The 22,073-nt window shown below is 32.8% G+C and overlaps 4 protein-coding genes across 6 annotated transcripts; 2 read left to right on the forward strand and 2 right to left on the reverse strand.

Moving 5' to 3' along the window:
- Positions 1–356: 356 nt before the first annotated feature.
- On the reverse strand, positions 357–2,773 carry LOC105965691 (flavonoid 3'-monooxygenase CYP75B137-like). The gene is made up of 2 exons (XM_088818663.1): positions 1,726–2,773; positions 357–1,109 (listed from the first exon to the last, which is right to left on the reverse strand). The coding sequence occupies exons 1-2, from the start codon at positions 2,713–2,715 to the stop codon at positions 489–491; spliced, it is 1,611 nt and encodes a 536-aa protein (XP_088674789.1). The 5' UTR covers positions 2,716–2,773; the 3' UTR covers positions 357–488.
- A 2,168-nt stretch (positions 2,774–4,941) lies between these two features.
- On the forward strand, positions 4,942–8,517 carry LOC105965685 (copper ion binding protein). Its single transcript, XM_088818668.1, has 5 exons — positions 4,942–5,118; positions 5,751–5,851; positions 6,856–6,943; positions 7,581–8,157; positions 8,271–8,517. Exons 2-4 carry the CDS (start codon positions 5,770–5,772, stop codon positions 8,155–8,157), a joined length of 747 nt encoding a protein of 248 aa, XP_088674794.1. The 5' UTR covers positions 4,942–5,118; positions 5,751–5,769; the 3' UTR covers positions 8,271–8,517.
- Positions 8,518–10,431: 1,914 nt separating this feature from the next.
- LOC105969802 (uncharacterized) lies at positions 10,432–14,275 on the forward strand. 3 transcript variants are annotated; one of them, XM_088818609.1, is made up of 5 exons: positions 10,432–10,739; positions 11,528–11,858; positions 11,948–13,276; positions 13,359–13,593; positions 13,673–14,275. In XM_088818609.1, exons 3-5 carry the CDS (start codon positions 12,803–12,805, stop codon positions 14,134–14,136), a joined length of 1,173 nt encoding a protein of 390 aa, XP_088674735.1. In that variant the 5' UTR covers positions 10,432–10,739; positions 11,528–11,858; positions 11,948–12,802; the 3' UTR covers positions 14,137–14,275. The 3 variants fall into 3 exon arrangements, with proteins under 3 accessions (XP_088674735.1, XP_088674743.1, XP_012850034.1); XM_088818617.1 differs by lacking the exon at positions 11,528–11,858 and having other exon boundaries at positions 12,796–13,276; XM_012994580.2 differs by lacking the exons at positions 13,359–13,593; positions 13,673–14,275 and having other exon boundaries at positions 11,533–11,858; positions 11,948–12,702.
- Positions 14,276–18,759: 4,484 nt separating this feature from the next.
- LOC105969810 (MYB-like transcription factor ODO1) lies at positions 18,760–20,891 on the reverse strand. Its single transcript, XM_012994588.2, has 2 exons — positions 20,520–20,891; positions 18,760–19,739 (listed from the first exon to the last, which is right to left on the reverse strand). Exons 1-2 carry the CDS (start codon positions 20,780–20,782, stop codon positions 19,136–19,138), a joined length of 867 nt encoding a protein of 288 aa, XP_012850042.2. The 5' UTR covers positions 20,783–20,891; the 3' UTR covers positions 18,760–19,135.
- Between the last annotated feature and the right edge of the window lie 1,182 nt (positions 20,892–22,073).

A 22,073-nucleotide genomic window follows, 5' to 3' on the forward strand; every position in this document is an offset into this window, starting at 1 on the left:
AACTATTTTTATATAATTTTATTATAGATTTTTTAAATGGAAATTATCTTAAAATTAAAGTCCCTCGAAACTATTTTTTTGTAACATTAAAAATACAAAAAAAAAAGATATATATATTTTAGTTTCATGAAAAGTCCCTGATCATGTGTTCATTCTACGAAACGACCCATGTATTTTCTTTAGCTAAAAGTCGTTGGGAGCGGTGTAAGACGCGTCTCTGGTATAAGTGTAAGATTTTTAGCCAATTTTTCGCGGGGAATTGAGAAAATTTTAACGTGAAGATCGCATTTTCGAATTCGACCGTTAAAATCTAAGAAAATTGGTACCATATAAATTACAACTTCAACTAATTCATATTTGAAAAAAAAAAAAAAAAAGATATTTTTATAGAGTTCTCATGCAATTTTCATAAAGTTCTTACAAATTTGGATACAAATATGGAAACGTTGCGTAAAATATTTATTTTAGTGACAACATCGATTGCATTGTCACTCATAGAGACTAGGATTAGATAATCTTGGAGTCGGAATAGCAACGAGCGGGATTCTCTTCTTCAAAACAATCCCGAACTTTTCAGACAAGTCCATTTTTTCTCCGACAGGCAAACTCCAATCAAAGGAATGAACCAAAGAAGCAAGCGAATACATAAACATCCGCTCTGCCATACCTATTCCGGCACATATCCTTCTCCCCGACCCGAACGGGAAATAGCTAAAGTCATTACCACTATAATCCCATTTCCCTTCCGAAAATCTCTCGGGACGAAAATCCAGTGGATTCTCCCACACGGATGGGTCCCTATGGATCGCCCACACATTGACGAAAATGCGGGCCCCCTTTGGGACCGTGTAGCCCGCAATGGTACACGTGGCGCTCGGGCAGTGAGGGACGAGAAGTGGAAGTGCCGGATGCAAACGCAACACTTCTTTCATGACGGTGTATAAATACGGGAGCTTATTAATGTGGGATTCCTCTACTATGTTGTCTTTGCCTACTATCGTCTCCAGTTCTTGTTGCACCTTTTCGAGGACTTCGGGCTTGTTCATCATTTCGGAAAGAGCGTATTCCACCGTGTTGGACGTTGTGTCCGTTCCACCTACTACCATATCCTGTTTCCGAATTTATTTACGATCAATAGCAAGTATAGAACTTCCGAATAACTAATTAATTATGAAAAATTAAATGTACGTACGAAAAGACTAATTGATAGGTCATACGGATGCCGTAAGTAGTTCCGATAAGGGTTAATTGCATTTAGTACTACCCCTATATTAACATAATCGTCTAAAAATGTCTTCTTATCATAAATATTAGTAAAATCCACTGGTTCAATTTTATTAGCAAACTACCCCTAAAAATGTGTATACAGTGAATATATCTTACATATAAAAGTAAGAAAAGCTAGGACAACGTAAGTAACCCTAATGACATATTTGTAATTTTTTAATATTAATTATTAATATTTTTTCATTTCCTATTTTTCAGGTTTTTTTCTCTAATGACTTTCATAGCAAATCAGATTTGCAAATTCGCTAGCTAAATTCTAATCTCGATAGTATATATATATATATATATATATATATATATATATATATATATATATATATATATATATATATATATATATATATATATATATATATATATATATATATATATATATATATATGTATGTGAAAGAATAACATTATATTTACCATAGGTTAAAATAAATGAAAATTTTACCATGAGTAAAGATTTGAGATGGATCATGGTGAAAGGTGTTTTGGCATCTCCTCCATCTTCTTTCATCTTCAACAGAAACTGCAAAAAATCCTTTCTTTCTTCACCGCCGTCACCTAATTCTCCGTTGATCTTCAATCTCTGCTCGATAATCGTCTCGAAAATGCCGTCGAATTTCCGGGCCAACACTTTCATCTTCTTCTGTATGCTCTGAAGATCAAATCTCTCCAACCCCGGAAAAAAATCCGATAAATTCGGCATCCCGAGCAGCCCAGTCATCTCGCCCACCACCTGCCTGAACTCCGATCCAAGGCCGCCGCCGTCCAGCTCCTCCCCCACCGCCGTGCCGCCCCACATCATGCTCGTGATCACGTTCATCATGTTCAAGAACATCTGCTCGCCGACGGCCACCGGAGATCCCGCCTTGCCGTACAGGTAACGAACCGTCCGCCGGAGCTCCCTCCGGCGGAGGGCGTACACGGAGTCCAGGGTGGCGCCGCTCAGCATTTCGCGGACGCAGACTCGTCTCAGCATCCGCCATTCCGGGCCGTACGGCGTCCAGACTATGTCGGCGCCGCCGTAGGTGGCCTCTTTTCCGGCCACCGGAACATCCCTATTTGCGAAGGTGGTGTCTTGATCCTTGAGCACTTCCTTCGCGACTGACGGCGAGCTGACGACGACGCCGATCTTGCCGCCGAGCTTGAGCTTGTAAATCGGGCCGTATTTTTCGGCGAGGTTTGCAAAGTACGTGTGGAGTTCCGGTTGGAGAGAGAGTAGGTTTCCGACGAGGGGCAACCCCCTTGGGCCTGGCGGCGGTGGAGGAATATTCCGGTTGCTTGATTTCTTGATGAAGAGTATCAGAATCCACAAGGCGGCAAGCACGACTAAAGCGGAGTTCAGCACGAGTGTGGCCCGATCATCGGTGGCGCCGCCGCTGCTCCGCCACCACCGTGAGCAGGCATCGGAGATGGTATCCAAAGCTTTAGTATACATGATTAATTAGTATATTGGTAGAGAGAGTTGCTATAAATGGAGAGCGAGTTTATCGATAAATTTATATCCTATTTTAACTTTAATCAAGATTGGAATTGGACGGCCGATATTATTGTTACAGTAAATTACAACCACGTCCCTGAGATATGGTCAAATTATGAAAAAACCCCTCATGTTTGGATAATTCCAACCATCCATTAACTATGAATTTTTTTACACGTTCATCCTTATGGTGTCAAATTCAACAATATATTCTAGATTCTGTGGAATGTTCTCTAGTTTGTACTCGTTTTGTGAAAAAAAAATGCAGTTTCTGATGCACCACAATCTGATATATACATGCCAAAAAAACACATCTTATGATGATCATCTTGCTTTAAAATGTGAAATTCGAATGGGGTAAAATGGGTATAAAATTGAGATTATTCCATATAATCTAGAAGATTCCACTAAATTTGACACCGTAAGAGTGGACGTATAAGAAAATTTATATTTGAGGGCGTTGTTTGTAATATAACCATACCTTAGGGGTTTGTTGTAATTTACCCTAACTATTATTCAGTGACGGCCGATGTTAGAACAAGGACAAAAATGTTTGCCTTGAATGTGCTAAAATTTTGAAGAAGAATCCTTTAAGGCTGCCCAACTTTTAGATTCCATTGCAAATTTAGTTATCATGTGTTAAAGGATCTTTGACTTGCCATTCGCGGTTTAATACCGAAAGTTGGAACGGACTTTCCAAAATTCCATAGTTTTCATCTATAGAAAATTAACTTTTGAATAATTTTTTTGTTACAAATTTTGAAATTTTAATTTCTATATTTTTGAATTTCTTTTGGATCAACTTTCCTTCGTCATTTCGAGCATTTGGATTTTTTAAAGTAATATTTGTAATATTAATATTACTAACTATTTTAGTTTAGGTGAATAAAAAATGAACTTCCGTCATTTTTTTCTAATTTAGAATTTTGCGATTTTAAAACAAGCTTCCGATTAAGGTTTTCTTTTTTTTTTTTTTTTTTTTGGGGAATTGTTTGGACAAAATTGAATTTAGGTATTTCACTTCCGGGAATAGTTAATTTTTTCAATATAACAGTCAATTTTCCCTTAATATATTTTAATGATCTTATAGTTTATAAGTAACTATGTAGTCTATATTTATAATATAACTCCTCCTCTTGGGGGAATTTATTTAATGCATAGTTTCCTTTGAACAGAGAATTTCGATTAGTTTGAGGGCGACTGCTTGCAAGTGTTTGAAAAACTCCAGCAAGCTTATAGAAACTCCAAATATACTCAAAACGGGGAGGGATTTTTTCAGCGATCTCAAGATATACTCAGAACAAAATAACACGCAAGAGAGTAAGGGTTTAGGGTAGGGGTGAGAAAAAAAAGACTAATAAACCGAATGAAAAACCGAGGCATTACGAACCGACCCAGAGTGAACCATTAGTTTGGTTTTATATTTTTTGAAAAACAAATATTTTCTATTCATGCATGGTATTTAGTTCGTGAAACCGAAAATTTTATCGAATCGGACCGAAATGCTCCAAATTTCCAATGCATTCATCCTTCACTTTCGGAATCCATATTTCACTTTTCGTAACCTTACTCTCGTTAGTAGAACTTGTTAAATTTTACTACCATTACGAAGATTACGACATATTGTTCGAAAACAATAGTGGGATATTCAAATATTTTGAAGTGTAGTTAGACACGCAATTCGCACTAAATAGTGGCCATACATGCAATTCATACAAAATAAATATCCAGCATTTTAAAAACTAAATAATCATTAGATATTTATTAGTTTTTCTTGTACAATTCTGAATCTTGAATAGTTGAACTAATAGTTACTTCCTCTGTTACATAATAACCGTCTCTTTAAAAATATTTTATTCTATATTATTTATCACTTTAGATTTCCAATACTGCATTAATTACTTAATTTCCAGTTTATATCTTATTAACTCTTCGTAATACTCTTTTTTAATGTATTTCTAACTTTTATTTATTATAAGATAAGGTCAATTTTAGTTTAAAAGTTTACATTTTTATAAAATCAAGACACATTTAATAAAATTCTTTATCCGTATGCAAAGCTAAAAACTACTAATTAAAAGAGAATGGATGGAGTATTTGGAAACGAAAAATATATAAATTGAGCCCAATTTTAAGCTTATAATTCTTTGGAATACTTCACACTTTTCAGCCCAATATGCAGTTAAATCGATTCCATTATTTTGTCAAACATTTAGAGAGAGAGAGGAGAGAGAGAGAGAGAGAGAGAGCGCAAATTGAAATCGACAGCAAAAGCAAACTCGGAGGCCACTCGCCGCCGGCTCGCCACCGCTAGTCGACTGACGGAGAGTTCAAAATTAAGTGCTCGCGCTTCTGCAAAAGGTATTTTTCTCTTCCGTCGTCGTAAAGATCAATAACCCTAGAAATTCTGCTTTCAATCCTAAATAAACATATATCGAAGATAAACTAATCGATGATATAAGATTCGCAGGTTCTAATTCGTTTTAGCACGACTACTTTTATTATATATGTTTTTTATTATAATTTCCTTTTGCGAATTGCTATTGATGAATGGGGTTTATCAGATCGTATGAGTGGCATTGGCAACGGAAAATCCGAAGAAATTAGGGCATAATTCTGCATTCCTCAATGTAATTTTAATTTAATTGAAAATGATTTGAAAGTTCTATGACATGTGAGAGTAGCTATGAACTGTCCGTTTTCGAAGAATCCTCCCCTTTTCATGAAAATTCAAGGCTGGGCGCACTTTACTATGCCGAAGACTATGTTTTAAGATAGTACATAGAACAAATTGCTTCAATGGTTACACGTATTTTAAAAATGTTCCATAAAGTTTCCAGGATCATAGTAAAGATGCAATTAGTGTTTCGTATTGACTTACTTATGGGCATGGTCATTCGTAATATGCAATATGAAGAGCTTATCGAACTGTGTGATAGCCCAATTCTGCATTACACTTTGCCTTTAGATGTAGTACCTTTTGAATATTGTAGTCTTCTTGATCGTAAGTACATGCACGAGACTATTGCGTTCAGAAGTGTGATGGATGGGTGCAGATACGTAAAATTACCGTCGTTGCTTACAAAAAGACTAGGTAATAATATCCTTAAACATCTCCCTTCTGACTGAAATTCTTGTTATATGCTTCATTTTATATTTCTATATTGGCCGAGACCTTATCAATTAATAGCTCTGATGGTTTTTAGATCTTATCTTGTGCGTCTGGTTAATATTTGCATAGTTATATCAGCCTTCTTATTTTTATTAATGAGAAAAAAAAATAAAAACCTTGTTAACATGTAAGATGATTTAACCGAGAGTCAAAGCAAGTCTCCGGAATGCAAAATATAAAAGTAAATGAGACCAAAACCTTTATGTAGCCTTTATTTGTTAACGCATTTTCATCTATACATATTTGGCTTTTATTCGCATCAGGATGGGCACATATATTAGCTTCTATATTTCTCGTTGCAGTTGCCATGATATGGTAAGTAGTTAGAAGTAATCACCACTCTCTCTGGCTTCCTACCAGTGTTCAGCATGGACAAACTTGGGAACATGTTAGAATCGTTGACTAAATTTTTGTTTTCGTCTATGTAGTGATCATGCATACCACTAGAGACATGTTTGGCTGCTTCTTTTTTTTTTTTTTGGTAATAATTTAAACGTAAAATAATGAAGACATGAATAGGGAGAAGGTCTAGAATATTAAACTATTAATTGAGTATTCTTCAACACTTCAATTTGTTATATAAGCTTGTTCTTTGTGTCCTCAATACTTGCAGAAATGGTTGCTCCAGAATTAGATTAGTTGTTTGATGTGTACATCACACTCATGAAATTTTCTGATATGCTCATGTTAGTTAAAATCGGGAGTAAAATTCGTAAAATTGTAGGATTTTACGATTTTACTATCCCATAACTTGCAAAAAAATATCTAAACAGGTAAATCATTCAGAATAGGTACTAAAATCGGGAAGTCTGGATTTTTTAAGGATTGTACTTCTCAAATAAAATTGGGCTGAAATTCGTTTATTGGGCCTGATTGAAATATTTTTTTTCTCCAAAGCCTATGAGCCTAAATTGATTAATTGGCAGCGAATGAAAAGAAAAAAAACAAAACCTTATTCTGCCAAAAGAGAACGACCAGCAGCATCGACTCCCTTGAGAGGCGGTGCAAACAGCGGTAAACACCAGATGCCTAATTTCTGATTCTGTTCAAATTGTTTTTTCTTCATAAATCTGAGCAGCTCATCGTTTTAGCATGTTATTTCTTTTACAATTTATATAGAATTGCGATTCCAATTTTACATCCCCTCTCCGGTTCTGCTCAAATTCCTAATTTCGGATGCGAAGTTCGCGATCTGTATTTGGATGAAGATGAAATGGTTTACAATTTCCGATAGTTTTTGTTTTTTCTTATAATCAATGAATAATTGAACTCTTGCCACTAAAATCATTAAAACCAATTTTTTGATGTGGTGGTTTGTGCTTATAGGGTTGCTTTCTGTTTGGAGAGTCGCGAATTAATGAAATTGCTGCTGTTAATGACAAATGTATTCATCCCTGTTCTTGATTCTTCATAGCGCTATACTGGTTAACTGTTAAAAGTATTAAATTAGTTTTTTGACGTATTTGTGTGGACACTCGTTACCTTCGTCTGCAGATATTATAATGTACTCTACGCAATTATTGTATTTGCCGGTCAGATAATCTTACCATACACTGTCATAAATAGGTTGTTTCACCTCAAATGACTATGAAGGTGTTCTTTTTGGTACTGATATGAAATCTGCTCTTTTGCATTGGAATAATTTCTGCAGATATTTGAAGCGAATTACAATCATGGGTGAATCATTTACAATTCAAATAAGCAGCAATCTAGTCAAACACCTGGCCGATGATTCCGAGAAGGTAACTAGGAAAACAAGGAAGCCGAAGCAAAAGATTCCTCGAGAACCTAAACAACAGCAACCCCAGAAAGAACATCCTAAGCAGCAACTCTCCGATGAATCGAATACTTACAAAGCTCCCTCTTCAACTGGATGGCCTATTCAGCCACCTCCTCTATACCTCCCAGTTCCACCTCAGAAATCGGCAAACGTGGAATTAGATTCAATCTTATCCGTACTTAACGAGAGCGAGAAAGTTGTGGAGAAGTTGCAGAAGCAAGAGGAGAATATGCTGCAAGAGGTAACTCAACGAGCAAAGGAACTTCACGATAAAGAGTTTAAGCTCCCACATCGTAAGCTAATGCCCTGTTTGGATGAGAAAGATGCTTGTTTGAAGTGTTACAAGGAGCATATCAAGGATCCATTGAAATGCGCCCTATTCGTCGAGAATTATGCAAATTGTGCACGCAGGTTCAGGCAGCAAGTCAATGCGTCGGAGGGTAATTAGGTATTATCCTTCATTGGGAAAATTAATGGCCGGACAAAACTATTAGGCTTTGAAATATTTTTATCTTTTTTGTTGCGTATTAACGAACCTATATTCTCGCTTGTTTGTGGCAGCGGAGGCAAAGTTTCGATGGGTTTTTGCTTTGGTGAAAAATCTTCGAAGAGTTATTATTTTTTTTTTCTTTTTCGAGATTCTGCATTGTTGCTGTTTCGTTTTCCTCTGGAGTTATTTGAGTGTGAAAAAATTGTCGGTACATAGGTAGTCCTATTTAGGATTACCAAAGTGACATTAACTAAACTTTGAATAAATTCATAACCTACCATCCTATTAACTAGATTAATGGATTTAAAGGCTTTTTTATTTTTTATTTATATATATATATATATATATATATATATATATATATATATATATATATATATATATAGGTGTGCTACTTAATTTTTCTGCTGTTATACTGCACTTGTTTTAGGTTTTGCATTCATTGTTTTAGTCTATGGATATGCACTAAAGTTACTGGGTTCTTATTTCTTCACTGAATACAAAAAGAAAACAAATAATACAATTAGTTTAAGATAAAAAAAAAATATTTAGAAAAGAAAGTTGGTTACATCAATTTTAATTATTATATTTTTTAGAGCAAATTACGGGCCCAAGGTAATCCCTTATTACGAAAAAACCTCTCCAATTTGGATAATGACAACTACTCATCAATTATGTATTGTCTTATGAAAAAACTCTAATTCAATAGATAAATTTGACACTGTAAGGATGGACATGTAAAACAAGACATAGTTGAGGAAGTGGTTATAATTACTCAAACACGAGAGAGGTTTTTGTAAGTGAGCATACTTCAGGGGGTGTCAATAATTTGTCCCCTTTTTAGACCAAATTCTATTTAGCCACCTTTTTAGACCAAATTCTATTTAGCCCCCTTTTTAGACCAAATTCTATTTAGCCCCCTTTTGCTCTAACTAGATCCCCCCGTTTAAGTGTAACATTCATTATACACCCCATCCACACAAAAAAATGATACAACTTTTGTTGTAGAAGAAGATAGAAACAAGTGATACAATTAACAATATAAGGGGTAAAGTGAGATCGAGTTAGCCGTGTTCTTTTTATATCAAATGAACCCTAGTCATTATAATTTTATCTCGTGTTTATACTCATTCGAAAAAAAATTAATAACTCATTTTCTTTTTTTAATTATTTTTCTTACAATTCTTGTTGACACGAAGTTCAGAAAGCAACCAGGTTTATCTTCTATGTTCAAATCCCGTATGTGTTGGGTGTAAGGGTGTAAGGGTGTGAACGAGCCGAGGTCGAGCTTTTTTTTTTTTTTTTTTTTTTTGGCTCGAGCTCATTTTTGGTTTTTTTTTTTTTTTTTTTTTTTTTTTTTTTTTTTTTTTATTATTTAACAATTTTAGATTATAATAAAATAAATTCAAAATAAACAATAAACTATAATAAATAAATTTTTGGGTAAATTACAAACACCCCCCTGAGGTATGGTCAAATTACAAAAACCCCCCTCTTGTTTAGATAATTACATCTACCCCCTCAACTATGATTTTTTCTTAGACCTCCACCTTTATGGTGCCAAATTCAACATAGTCATCTAGATTCCGTGAAATGTGCTCTAGTTTGTACTCTTTTTGTGTAAAAAATACAGTTTCCGATGCACCACAAACTGATATATACAAGCTAAAAATCACATATTATGGTCATCTTGCTTCATAATGTAAAGTTCGAATGGGATAAAACGGGTACAAAAGTGATAATATTCCATATAATCTCGAAGATTCCACCAAATTTGATGAGTTGAGGGGGTGGTTGTAATTATCCAAACAAGAGGGGTGTTTTTGTAATTTGGCCATACCTCAGGGGGGTGTTTGTAATTTACCCTAATTTTTTTAATATTTATATGTTTTTTTTATATTTTTTCTATAATATTTTATATTATTATAACTTATTTAAATAAATAACAATAAGGCCGCGAGCCGGCTCCCGAACTCACGAAGAACTAAAAAAAAACTCGAATTTGACTCGTCAAAAAGCTCGAGCTCGAAAAACTCGAGTTCGATCTTTTCTAGAACCGACTCATCGAGCTCACGAGCGGCACAACTTGTTTACCACCCATAGTTGGGTCTGTCATGTGTGCCTTGTAAAGCCGTATTATAAGGCCAAATAAAAAAAAAAAAAAAAAAAAATCATATATAATTCTAAATAAAAATAGAAAACACGTGACATCTCATTTAGGGCCCGTTTGATTGCACTTAATGGACCTCTTAATGAGTCCTATGCTGATTCGGTAAGCAAATTTCACGTTAAGTGCGTTTGGTAATTACTTCTGAATGGGACAGAATATCTCTTACCGATTCAGTCAAAGATATGACGCTTATTCGCTCAGCACAATATATGAGTGAATCTTGGACTCTTTTATACTTTAATAAAACTTTAAATTCTTGACCTACCTCATAACACGGCTGTTCTGTTCTCCATCTCCACAATAATCTGCTCTGAGCGACGGCTTTGATAGCACATAAAAAACAATACTCAGAAATTGTACGATCACACAAGTAAGTTATATCTTTGTTCTTCATCAATCTTCCTCTCGACAAGTCATTATACTGTGTGTTTGTGTTATGATATATAATTACGTTATTTAAAACTAGAGTACAGAGGACCTTGTGCATATATAGTTATAAATAATCTGTGATTTTTTTCAATGAAGTGGAATTTAATAATTCTCGACAGTTAACTACGAAGTGTTTTATGATTATATAGAATACAATAATATTTATATCAAACCAATAAGGAATGTATAAGATAATTTAATGGGGTTGTCTTTTCTATCTAGTTTATTTAGATGTAATGTACTGCAAAAATAATGGAGCCGACACAAGAGAAAAATCATTACCTATTATATTTGAGATTTCTAGATATTATATTAATAAATCTTATGGTTTGACTTGCAAATAGAATAGTTAATCTAAAATTATTTAATTTTCAAAAATAGCAAAACAAAATACAGAGGTGCTAAACTGTCAACCTTTTGTTGGCAAGAATTTTTGAGAATGTTTTTAGTCATGTCGGTAATATGGAGAACAGGTTGGGTAGTCTTGAATTTTGCATAGTGGGGTTATTTTTTGGTGCAAAATTTTTTTGTAGAGAAATTTCTCATTTGAACATAGTTGAATAATTAATCTGCCAAATATTTGCTATATAATATATGATGTGTTTGTGGGTTTAATTTTTTCCCTTAGCTCTTCATATTCTTTGTTTTATCATGTGTCTGTTTGTATGATGTAATGGAATGTGATGTTGTTTTGATTTATTTTTTCTTTTGCACATGAACATCCATAAGTCTAGAAATGGAGGAATCGGATGAAAATAATAGAGTCAGATGGAATAATAACGAAGTAGATAAATGTTTCCTCGAATCGTGTATCCAAGAAGTTGCTTTAAATGGTAGAGAAGGGGGAAGTCTTAAGGCGGAATCTTGGAGCAAGATTATGAATACTCTCAAGAATAATTATAATTTTGTGGTTTCTCAAAGACAAATGAAGAATAGATACGATTACTTAAAACAAAAGTATCAAGCTTGGTTGCCTTTAACTATGAAAACAGGCAACATTTACAATCATGCGACCAACACCATCAACATGACAAAGGATGAGTGGACGGAGTATATAAAGGTCTAATGCTTAAGTTTTTTATTGTGTTATTTCAGTACTTTTCGTTAACTATTCCACTATATTAAGAATTATTTGTTACCTAAATACAGGCGCATCCTAAAGCAAAGAGTTTAAGACTTGCACCCTTACCATATCCTAACCTTTGTAGAGCACTATTTGATGGAACCACTGCTACAGGGGTTCATTCTTGGGGACCTAGTTCCCAAGATCCAAATCCTGGCACTAGTTCATTTTCTTCGACTGTTCGAAATACGGTACAAAATGACATAGAAGATATTTTGTTTGGTGATGAAGGCGAATATTTTGCCCCTACTACAGAGACTCAGTCTAATGATTCCAGCCGTCAGTCTCAAGAAGAAAAGCCTAAAAAGAAAAAGAAAAAAATTCAACCTTCTTCTAGTGATAACAATTTAGTAGAAGAGATGTCGGCTGCTCTGAAGTTTATGATAAAAAATAATAGCGGACCTTCAGTTACAGATTGCATTGCTAAATTGGATGAACTTGGATGGGATAAAGAAGACAACTTATATGTTTCAGCTGTTGTAATCTTTGGTAGTTGTGCAGGACATAGAGAAGCTTGGGTGGCGCTCCCTAAGGATAATGTGGGAGTTCTGAAAGCGTGGATTAAAAGAATTGGACGAAATATGGGATTTGAATTTTAACTCGCATGCAATGGATTATTTATCAAATTTTAAAAATTTAGTAGTATTTTTTTATTTATGATTGTGGATTTATTTGAAGTTTCGTAAGTCATTATAAGCTTTTTATGCTGTTAGTTTCATTTTTTAGTAACGATAGACTTGTTTACTTGCTACGTTTTTAATAATGATAGACTTGTTTTACATTTACCTTGTCAATTGATTTCGCTTTATGATTCAATATTTTGCTTATAAAATGTACATACTCAAATGTTGTACTGTTCATTTATTGTTGACAGGTAAAATATGGAAATTTACGAGATTATGATTTTGATGATGATCTATTGGTACACACAAATTCGACCGAAATATTTGATGCGTGTACCAAGAAACAGAGACAACAATTCAGCATTGTCGGGACATGCTTACACGTTAGAGCTATTGTCTGGATCAGACACACAGTGTATTGAATTAATGCGCATGTCTCGTGTTGCATATATTCGTTTGAGCATGCATTTTAGACAACGAGGGTGGCTACATGATAGTAAACATGTATCAGTAGAAGAAAAAATGGCAATGTTCTTGCAAATTATTGGGCATAATAAGCGTCTTCGAGTAGTGAAGCGTAGATTTCAACACTCTTCACAAACAGTTCATGTGTATTTTCACGAAGTGTTGAGTGCAATGATGAATATGGCAAGGGAGATAATAGTACCTACAACATTTGATCCGAATCCAAATATTTCGGCAAATTTTAGGAGGTTACAACGAATTTTTAAGGTAGATATTGCATCATGTCATTTTTTCGGTAATTATTTAATTATCTTCTTGTTTTTGTAACTTTTTTTTAATTTAAATACAGGGAGCAGTTGGTGCACTTGATGGAACACTGGTACATGCCATTGTTCCAATTTCAAAACAAACCATGTATAGGGGTAGAGGAAAGGGAGAATGCTTTCAAAATGTTTTAGGAATATGCGACTTTAATATGATATTTACGTTCGTTTGGGCAGGCTGGGAAGGGGTAACACATGATTCAAGAGTCTTAACGGATACAGTTGCTGATCCGAGAAACGGTTTTCCATGGCCTCCCGCTGGTATTACTTTAAATTCACATTAAATTCCAATTATTTATACGTTGAATCTGGTGTTGTATTATTTTTATAATGATTACAGGTAAATACTATCTTTGTGATGCTGCATACACGCATACTAGAGGATTTATGGCTCCGTATCGTAATGTGCGATATTGGTTAGGAGACTATCGTCGTAGGCGTGCTTTGACTAAAGAAGAAAAATTTAACCATGCTCATGCTCAATTAAGGAATGTCATTGAACGAACTTATGGAGTTCTGAAAAATAGATTTCCGATTTTAGAAAAGATGGCGCCTTTCTCGTTTGATGTGCAGAGAAATATCGTGATTGCTTGTTTTGCGGTGCATAATTTTATAAGAAAAGAGCGTATTAATGATAAATTTTTTGAAGAGCTTGATCAACCTAATATGCCGTTTGATGGTCCGAATGAGGATGGACAAGACCATGAGAATGATGGTACAACTACTGGTCCATGGTGGGGGGAAGAAGATATGCAATATATGGCGAATGTGCGCGATGAAATAGCAACCAGGTTGATGCATTGAGAGATCAATTATAACTTATTGAAAGCGACTTTAATCTTTTATGTCAATTTTAGCGACTTTAATTTATTTTTATATTTTAGCTACTTTTATTTATGAATGATATATTTATTAATTATTGGAATTTTATATTTTAAATTTATATTTTATTTATGTTAAATATTTTAAATTTATTCTATCTCAAGATGTTTAATGTCCGATAAATTTTATATTTTATTGATAAAGTATATACTGCTTAAAATTTGTGTTTATACATATATTTGTTTTTTGCCAATATTTTATTCCATTCCATTAAAATTTTATACATATAGGTTAATCAAATTTGATTAAAAAAATGAAATGTCAGCACTTAAATAAGGGTATAATAGGAAAACAACATTATTCAGATGTCACTGATATTCAGTTATCAAATGGACTTAATTGATCAGCATTCAGCATTCAGACACAGCTCTTAGCTATTCAGACACACATTCAGCATTCAGCATTCAGCACTTAATCCTGTCAAACGGGCCCTTAGACATGCCTAAAAAAGGGCAGCTGGTGCCACAGTAACAGTATGATTGTTTATTTTTCTTTTATCCTCGAAAAAGTGAAATAGTAAAACCATTATCATTAAGTATATCTCAAATTATAATCATTCTAAATACCATCACCACCAATCGGATATCCATTTACCATTTAAATTAATAACTTTAAGCTAATTATATAAAATGAAATGAGACGCTTCATCAATTGAAGTTCCACAACAACAAAAAGATGATTACAATAGCAATATTTACTACAATATCTTAAAAATGTAAATAAATAATTTCAGATGTATGAAACTTAGGATGTACAATTGAATGGAATCATACGTAATTTGTTATATGCTTGAGCAAATCATTAGAATGTTATATTATTTCTATGTTATTTAATTTAATACTTTATTTATACTTTAACTGAAATATATATATATATATATATATATATATATATATATATATATATATATATATATATATATATATATATATATATATATATATATATATATATATATATATATATATATTAAATGTTTGGATACCCATTACTGATGAGATAAAACCAGAACCATATCAAGAATGTGACGGGTTGTATTTCTTTTATTAAAATCATTATAACCCTTAATAGTTACGGTAACGAGTTTTAAACGAAGTGGATATCCATGGGTAGCTAGCGGATCGGGTTTTCTTGTCATCCTGATCGACCAACCATTGTGGATATAGTGATTCATAGTTGAATTTAATTAATTGTCTTCCTTTTCCTCACACTTTTGTACTTGAGACAGATTGTATGTGACGTCCTTTTTTATTTTATTTTTTTATTATCTATTTATTTATTTATTTATTTATTTTATTTTTTGCATGCGACTTCATATTTGGTAGGGGTTGGTAGATCACAAAGTACTACTTTTTACCAATTCTTTCAACAAACATTGAAGAGCCTATAGACTTTAACAATGACCATGCTTAAAATACTTGTACTTTTTTCTTTCTATAAAGCATTTTACTACAAAGTTCATGTTTTGGTGATGTCAATAGTGATCATGATGACTTCATAAACCCCAATAAAAAGAAAGAAAAGGAAATAAAGAAACTAATTTATATTTTTCTACAAAGATTAAATCAATTTTTTTTAGCGGACATGATTTTGTGACGGTTGTAGATTAACAATCGCGATTCGTTGGTCGTTTTGAACCGACAATTCTAACGGGTTAATCTGGCAGTTCGACTATTTATTTTTTAGTATAAAGAATAAAATTACTTCGAACTGATTCCAAATCGGCCGATTTCAAAATAAACGTAATTAACATTTTCTCCTACGATTTGGTTGAAGGATAAGGATTTCCACAATCTGTTTGAAGAAATTCATTTCTTAGTTGCAGCCAGCCATATAGGTGCACTAGGTAAACCTACATTCTCGTATAACAGTTTGCAAATCATACAAAAAACGTAAAGCAAACTAAGCTAACTATGTGTGACAAAATCCACCTAGACTATTGTTAACAAGGGGGTCGAACCTGGGTCAATTAACATATGCTCACTTGCTCCAACGACTAAGTCATGTCGTACGTGGCAATTAGTTTCTTTCATTGACCTAATGGTTATAGGTTAGGTGCATGAGAAACCAATTCGTCCAAGTTTCGTAGTCTGCTGTAGATTGTTACACATGTTTGTTTGTTTGTTTCCTTTTTTATTTTTATTTTTTTTTATTTTTATTTCTTGTTGTTGTTGCAATTGTACACAATTACATAATAATAATAACAGCAACTCCACTGAAGCTATTCTTTTGTTCTTAAGGTATGAAAGAGATACTTCACCTGGTAATTTGGTAATTTAATAATTTCTCCACCATCAATAAATGTCACAATATAAAACCCAAGTGCTAGAATAACATTACCAAAAATACACAATCACAAGAGTTTTGGCTGATTTTATTTATATTTTTTGAAATCAATGACATCATAATTATTAGAAGTGGGATTAAAAGTATAAACTTTTATCTCTTACATTTTCTTGAATTAAAGAATTATGTAACACCGAAAATTAAAAAACAATAAAAATAAAAAGTATATAGCTATTTATTTTTAATTATATGTGTGACACAAACAACATTATCTTGCAAGCATGAACATATTAAATAAAGAAAGCCACAAGAATCAATATTATTATTAAATATTAAAAATGATTCAAAATTCCACTATCCCAAAAAAAAAACATAGTTGGGCAACCAACTCCAGTGTTGAGATATTGTGAATCTTTGGTGTAGGCCGTAGGGCCACTATTATATATCCTCATGCTCTTATTCTCACTTCTCACATAAATTAACTACCAATTTCCGACATGGAATATTTAATTTGGATATTGATTCCTTTTTTTATTTCCTTCTTTTTTATATATATAAATATTGAAGTATAATTTGTGGGCAAAATTATTGAAATCAATTGTCTCTGTTAATCCCGAACTTACATCTGGTGAAATTCATTGAATATAATCGCACTGTACAATTGAAAATTTACATTGTGTATCTCAGCAGATCTAGGATTTACGAAACGCTATGAGCATGGGTCAAATAGTAAATTAGTGAATGTTTGAGCGTGGCTAGTGCCACGTTGTGATATTTGCATTGTTAGTACATGTACAACTTTCCTAACATCAAACGTGATAAAATGGTGCATGTAGTGTGAAATGCAATAATTAATCCATTTGTGTGGCTCAAGTTGTTGTAAGGTGTTTTTTTTTTTAATAAAGAAATTGGTCGTACAATATGGCATTACAACGCACGCACTCAAACAGATTCGAACTCTCAACCTCTCACCAAACAACACTATAGCAGAAGCTCGTGATACCACGATAGACTAAAGCATAGTCGGTAAGTTATTATAAGGCGTTAGAAGTTCGAGTGTGGTCAAGTCATGTGGTTGCATAAACCCAAATAGAGGCTACGTCAGGAATCCAATTATGTTGGCGCTTGTGCATTTTTGAACAAACAACGCACCACCCATTTCCTAACACCATTTGATCGTCGATAACTAATAAGGGATGTGATCTTGCAAATTAAATTAATTAACCTGCGATAGTTAACAAATTCATTAAGCTTGTGTGGATTGTTTCTTTTGATAATGTATTTCAAATCTTTAGCTCTCAATATGAACAAATACGTGCATTAGTCATTCGTAAAGATGACTTAATTGTTAGTGTAGAAAGTGCGGAATCAAATAACTCGAGTCTGAATTCCCTTAGCAGCCTTAATAAGACGAGTTTGTCACATATTATATATGCCTAGTATAATGTACCAACGACTGAATTTAGTATCTATTTTTGTTCAACAAAAAAAGCTCCATTGGAGATCATGAAAAGTGTGGTGAAGTGGTCCTTAATTATAATTTTTTTAATGAGTATCTTTGTGAACATTAATTATTTCTATAAGAGCCATGATTAAATTATCCACTCAAAATCACTCTATTAATTAATTGGTGACAAAAGCTACATCTTAGTTTGTATGTTTCTCTTAATGATCATCACATTGAAAATTATTAAGCTAATTAACAACTAATTAATTTAAGTGCTCATTTTCACACATCATCCAACTTTTCACTTCTTTTGACTCCAAATTACATAATCCCATTCTCCATTCTAATAATATTCAACTTTGTGGGATGTGTAAATATAACTATATATATTTTTAGACATGTATTATGTATTCAAAGGATTAAACATATATAAATAAAATAAAAATTAATTAACTAATAAGAAAATTGAAGTACTCTGCATATATAATAAAAACTCCACGATTCGATTGGAATCTGGAACCATAGATTACGAGCTACTTTATAAGAACGAAGTTTGCCCCAATACACTAAATAACTGCGGCATTTGTGTATAAGCAAGAAGTTTTAAGAACCTTATCGGCCTAAAATTCAATATAGAAGTGTCAAACATAATATAATTAATTTATAAATCGAACTTCAGTCAAATAACACTACGCTCTGGCCTCGAACTTTTGTCACTATTACCTTAAAATTTACCACAATTATGCATAAAGCAAGTATGGTCTCAATCATCTTACTTTTCAAAAACCTAAAAAATAAAAATAATAAAATAATAAAAAAGAAAAAAAAGAGCAAAAGGAGCTTCCTCTTTATTGGCATGATAAATTACAAATAACACATAAATTATAAGATAATGTTCATATACATATATTTACATGTACATTATATTCTGTCACATATATATATAATAATAATAATAATAATAATAATAACCACTATCTACACTATGTGTGCCCATTCTTTTTGTGGCACATATGACATAATATATTTAATTTCAAATTCATAATTCCCTCTCTAATTTTGACAGTTGAGAACCCTCTTCACAGGAATTAAAAAGGTTCCAATTTTTTTTTTCAAAAAATAAAAATAAACTATATATATATAAATAATAATATGTGCATGATGATTCCTTCATTGGTGATCATTTATTTATTTTTCGGGATTAAAAGCATCATCGTCGACCATTTCCAAATCATTAAAAGAATCGAAACCAAAGTCATGAATCCCGAAATCTTGACAATCCAACAACCATGGGCAATTTTCTTCCCAAGGCATCATCGCCCAAAAGCTGTCCAAATTGTCTTGTTCATTACTATGAGCTTGTAATAATAATTCCCATGGAGATTCAATAATCGGATCTTCGTCATTGAATAGGCAGCTAATCAAGGGATCGTTTTCGTATAATTTCTCATTGTTCGATTCAGTATCTTCGGAGGAAGTACTGTTTTGATCAGTCGATGCTGGTGAATTATATGAATTTTCCTCCAGGCTGGCCGCAGAGGGGGCCGTGGCCCCCTCTGGGGACAGTGTGCCGTTTTCCAGGCCTAGAGAAGTACCTTGTGGTGTGTGAGATTGTGTGTTTTTTGGGTCGTTGTCGTTGCTATTTTCCTTGTTGGTAGTTTCGTTGTGGAGGGGTTCGTGAGTGACCGGATCGATGCCCATTTTGATGAGCTTTTTCTTTATGTGTGTGTTCCAGTGATTCTTGATCTCGTTGTCTGTTCTTCCTGGCAATCTTGCTGCGATTTTCGACCACCTTATTAAATTAAAAAAATAAATCAAAAAGTTTTCTTAGTACAAAATTTTTATTGGCTTGAAAAAAAGCAATATATATAACATGAATATATGTCACTAAAAGAGTTTAATCATCGCACTTCGAGTGGCTGATTTTTTCAACCATATTTGTATATTCAATCTCATTTTATTCTTTTCACTTTTTAAGATAAAATTGGTAAAAAAAAACAATTATGCATTTGGAGACCTAAAAAGACAAATACTATATCTTTTTTTTTTTTTTTTGTAAATTAAAGAAACAAAATAAGGTTTTCAACATCATGTGAGTGGTCATTTTGTTTCAACTCTACTCCAAAGTACGAACAAATTGAAATCGACGAGTCACCTTTTTAGTTTAATTGTACCAGGTCAAATTTATGTTACGCTTGATGAAACGAAAATCGAATCTAATAAAAAATTATCAGCCATTTGTGCATATATATATTAATATCAGTATCAATATGAATTTGTATTTTTATATGTGAATGACTATCCATAATATATCTATGTGTAACAACCTAGTATATATAATTACATGCAAATGTAAATACCTAGGTGGTAAAAGATTTGATTGAAAAAGCTAACCTTTTTTTTTTTGTTATTAATATACATAAAAAGTGTGCAAAAGGGGAAACAAAAACATGCAACAAAATATTTTAACCAACGAAAAGCATGTTATATATATATATATATATATATATATATATATATATATATATATATATATATATATATATATATATATATATATATATATATATACCTGTTACCAAGACGGGAGTGAAGATCAATGACCAACTGCTCCTCCGCCTGATTGAGAAGCCCACGCTTCAAGTCAGGGCGGAGATAGTTAGTCCAGCGGAGGCGGCAGCTCTTCCCGCAGCGGCGGAGCCCCGCCAGTTTGGGGACTGCCCGCCAGCAGCATTGGCCGTTTGTTAGTATAAAGTTGATCAGCTTCTTGTCTTCCTCCGCCGTCCACGGCCCCTTCTTCACCCCCAGCTTGTCGCAGCAAGGCTGCCTCCCCATTTTTTTTTATTTATTAATTTCCACAATAATATTAATATTAATATCTTTTTTTTTGAATTTATTTATTTAAATTAAAAAAGAACAACTTTGGTTGAATTGAACTCAAAAGTCCCCCTTACCCACCTATATATACTAGTACCAAATTTTCGGATTGAATAAAATATTATTATTTATTAATATGTTGTTTGTGTGTGTGTGTGTGTTTTTTAGGTGGGCCCACCATTGGTTTTGGGGAAAGGTACTGATGAACTACAAAAGGGTGTTTGATCTGGTGTTATCGACTCCACGATAGTGGAGATAGTGAATCATTGGGTGACCCAATCACAAAGCTACATTTAACCCCACACCCAAAAAATAAAATTAAAAAAAAAAAAAAATCTAATTAAAGTAGAGAAAAATAATTAAATATATTTCTTCACTGTTTCGCTACAGAGTGGCAGCCTGTGAATGCAATCTTACTCCAGCATAACATCACCTATTTCGTCATTGCCACGTTACGTGTGTGTGACTATGTGTGTGTGTTTGTGTGTGTGTGTGTGTGAAGAAGGAAACAATAGATGGATATTAATTAATATTAATTTATAATTAATTAATTATATATTTATCTTCTCATTTTTAACTTTTGATAGAATATGTTTAAAAAATTTATTCGGTTTGGTACGGTACGATACGTCTGTCTTATATCGAATTGCTAAGATTTTTTTACTGTTATTCATATAGCAAAATAAAAAAATTCTAACATGCATTTTTTGTAGCACGCAATTTGTGAATTAACGATGAATTTTTCAGATAGTTAATACGTTCTTCGCTCAACAATAATTGGCAATTTTGGAGAAATATTTTTATTTCATATTATTTGTCACTTTAGAATTCAAATACTATAATAAAAGCAATTTTTTTTTTCATGTTTTGCGCATATATATATTCAACTCTATTAATTTTCTCGTTTACATCATTAAAAATCAAACAAAATATTTATTAGAATTCTCAACACTTGTGCAAAGCTGAAAATCGACTATTATTTAGGAACTGATGGAGTAGTCTGTTAAAGTATTTTTGCCAATAAAAATAGTACAACTATTGAATATAATACAAGAAACCCTTCTTTAAGTTAAAAGATTAAATAAATTCATAAATAAAATCATATTTCGTTTTCTGATAATAAATATGATGGTTTATGTGTATCTATTTCTTTATTACGAAATGAAACAAGACAACAATATTGTTTGAAAAATTACTCGAAATCATGGTAATTTAGAATTTAAGGAAAAGAGAAGATGCTGTCACATGT

Source organism: Erythranthe guttata, chromosome 1 (assembly GCF_056151865.1).
Source record: "Erythranthe guttata isolate IM_541 chromosome 1, IM_541, whole genome shotgun sequence".
Lineage (NCBI taxonomy): Eukaryota > Viridiplantae > Streptophyta > Magnoliopsida > Lamiales > Phrymaceae > Erythranthe > Erythranthe guttata.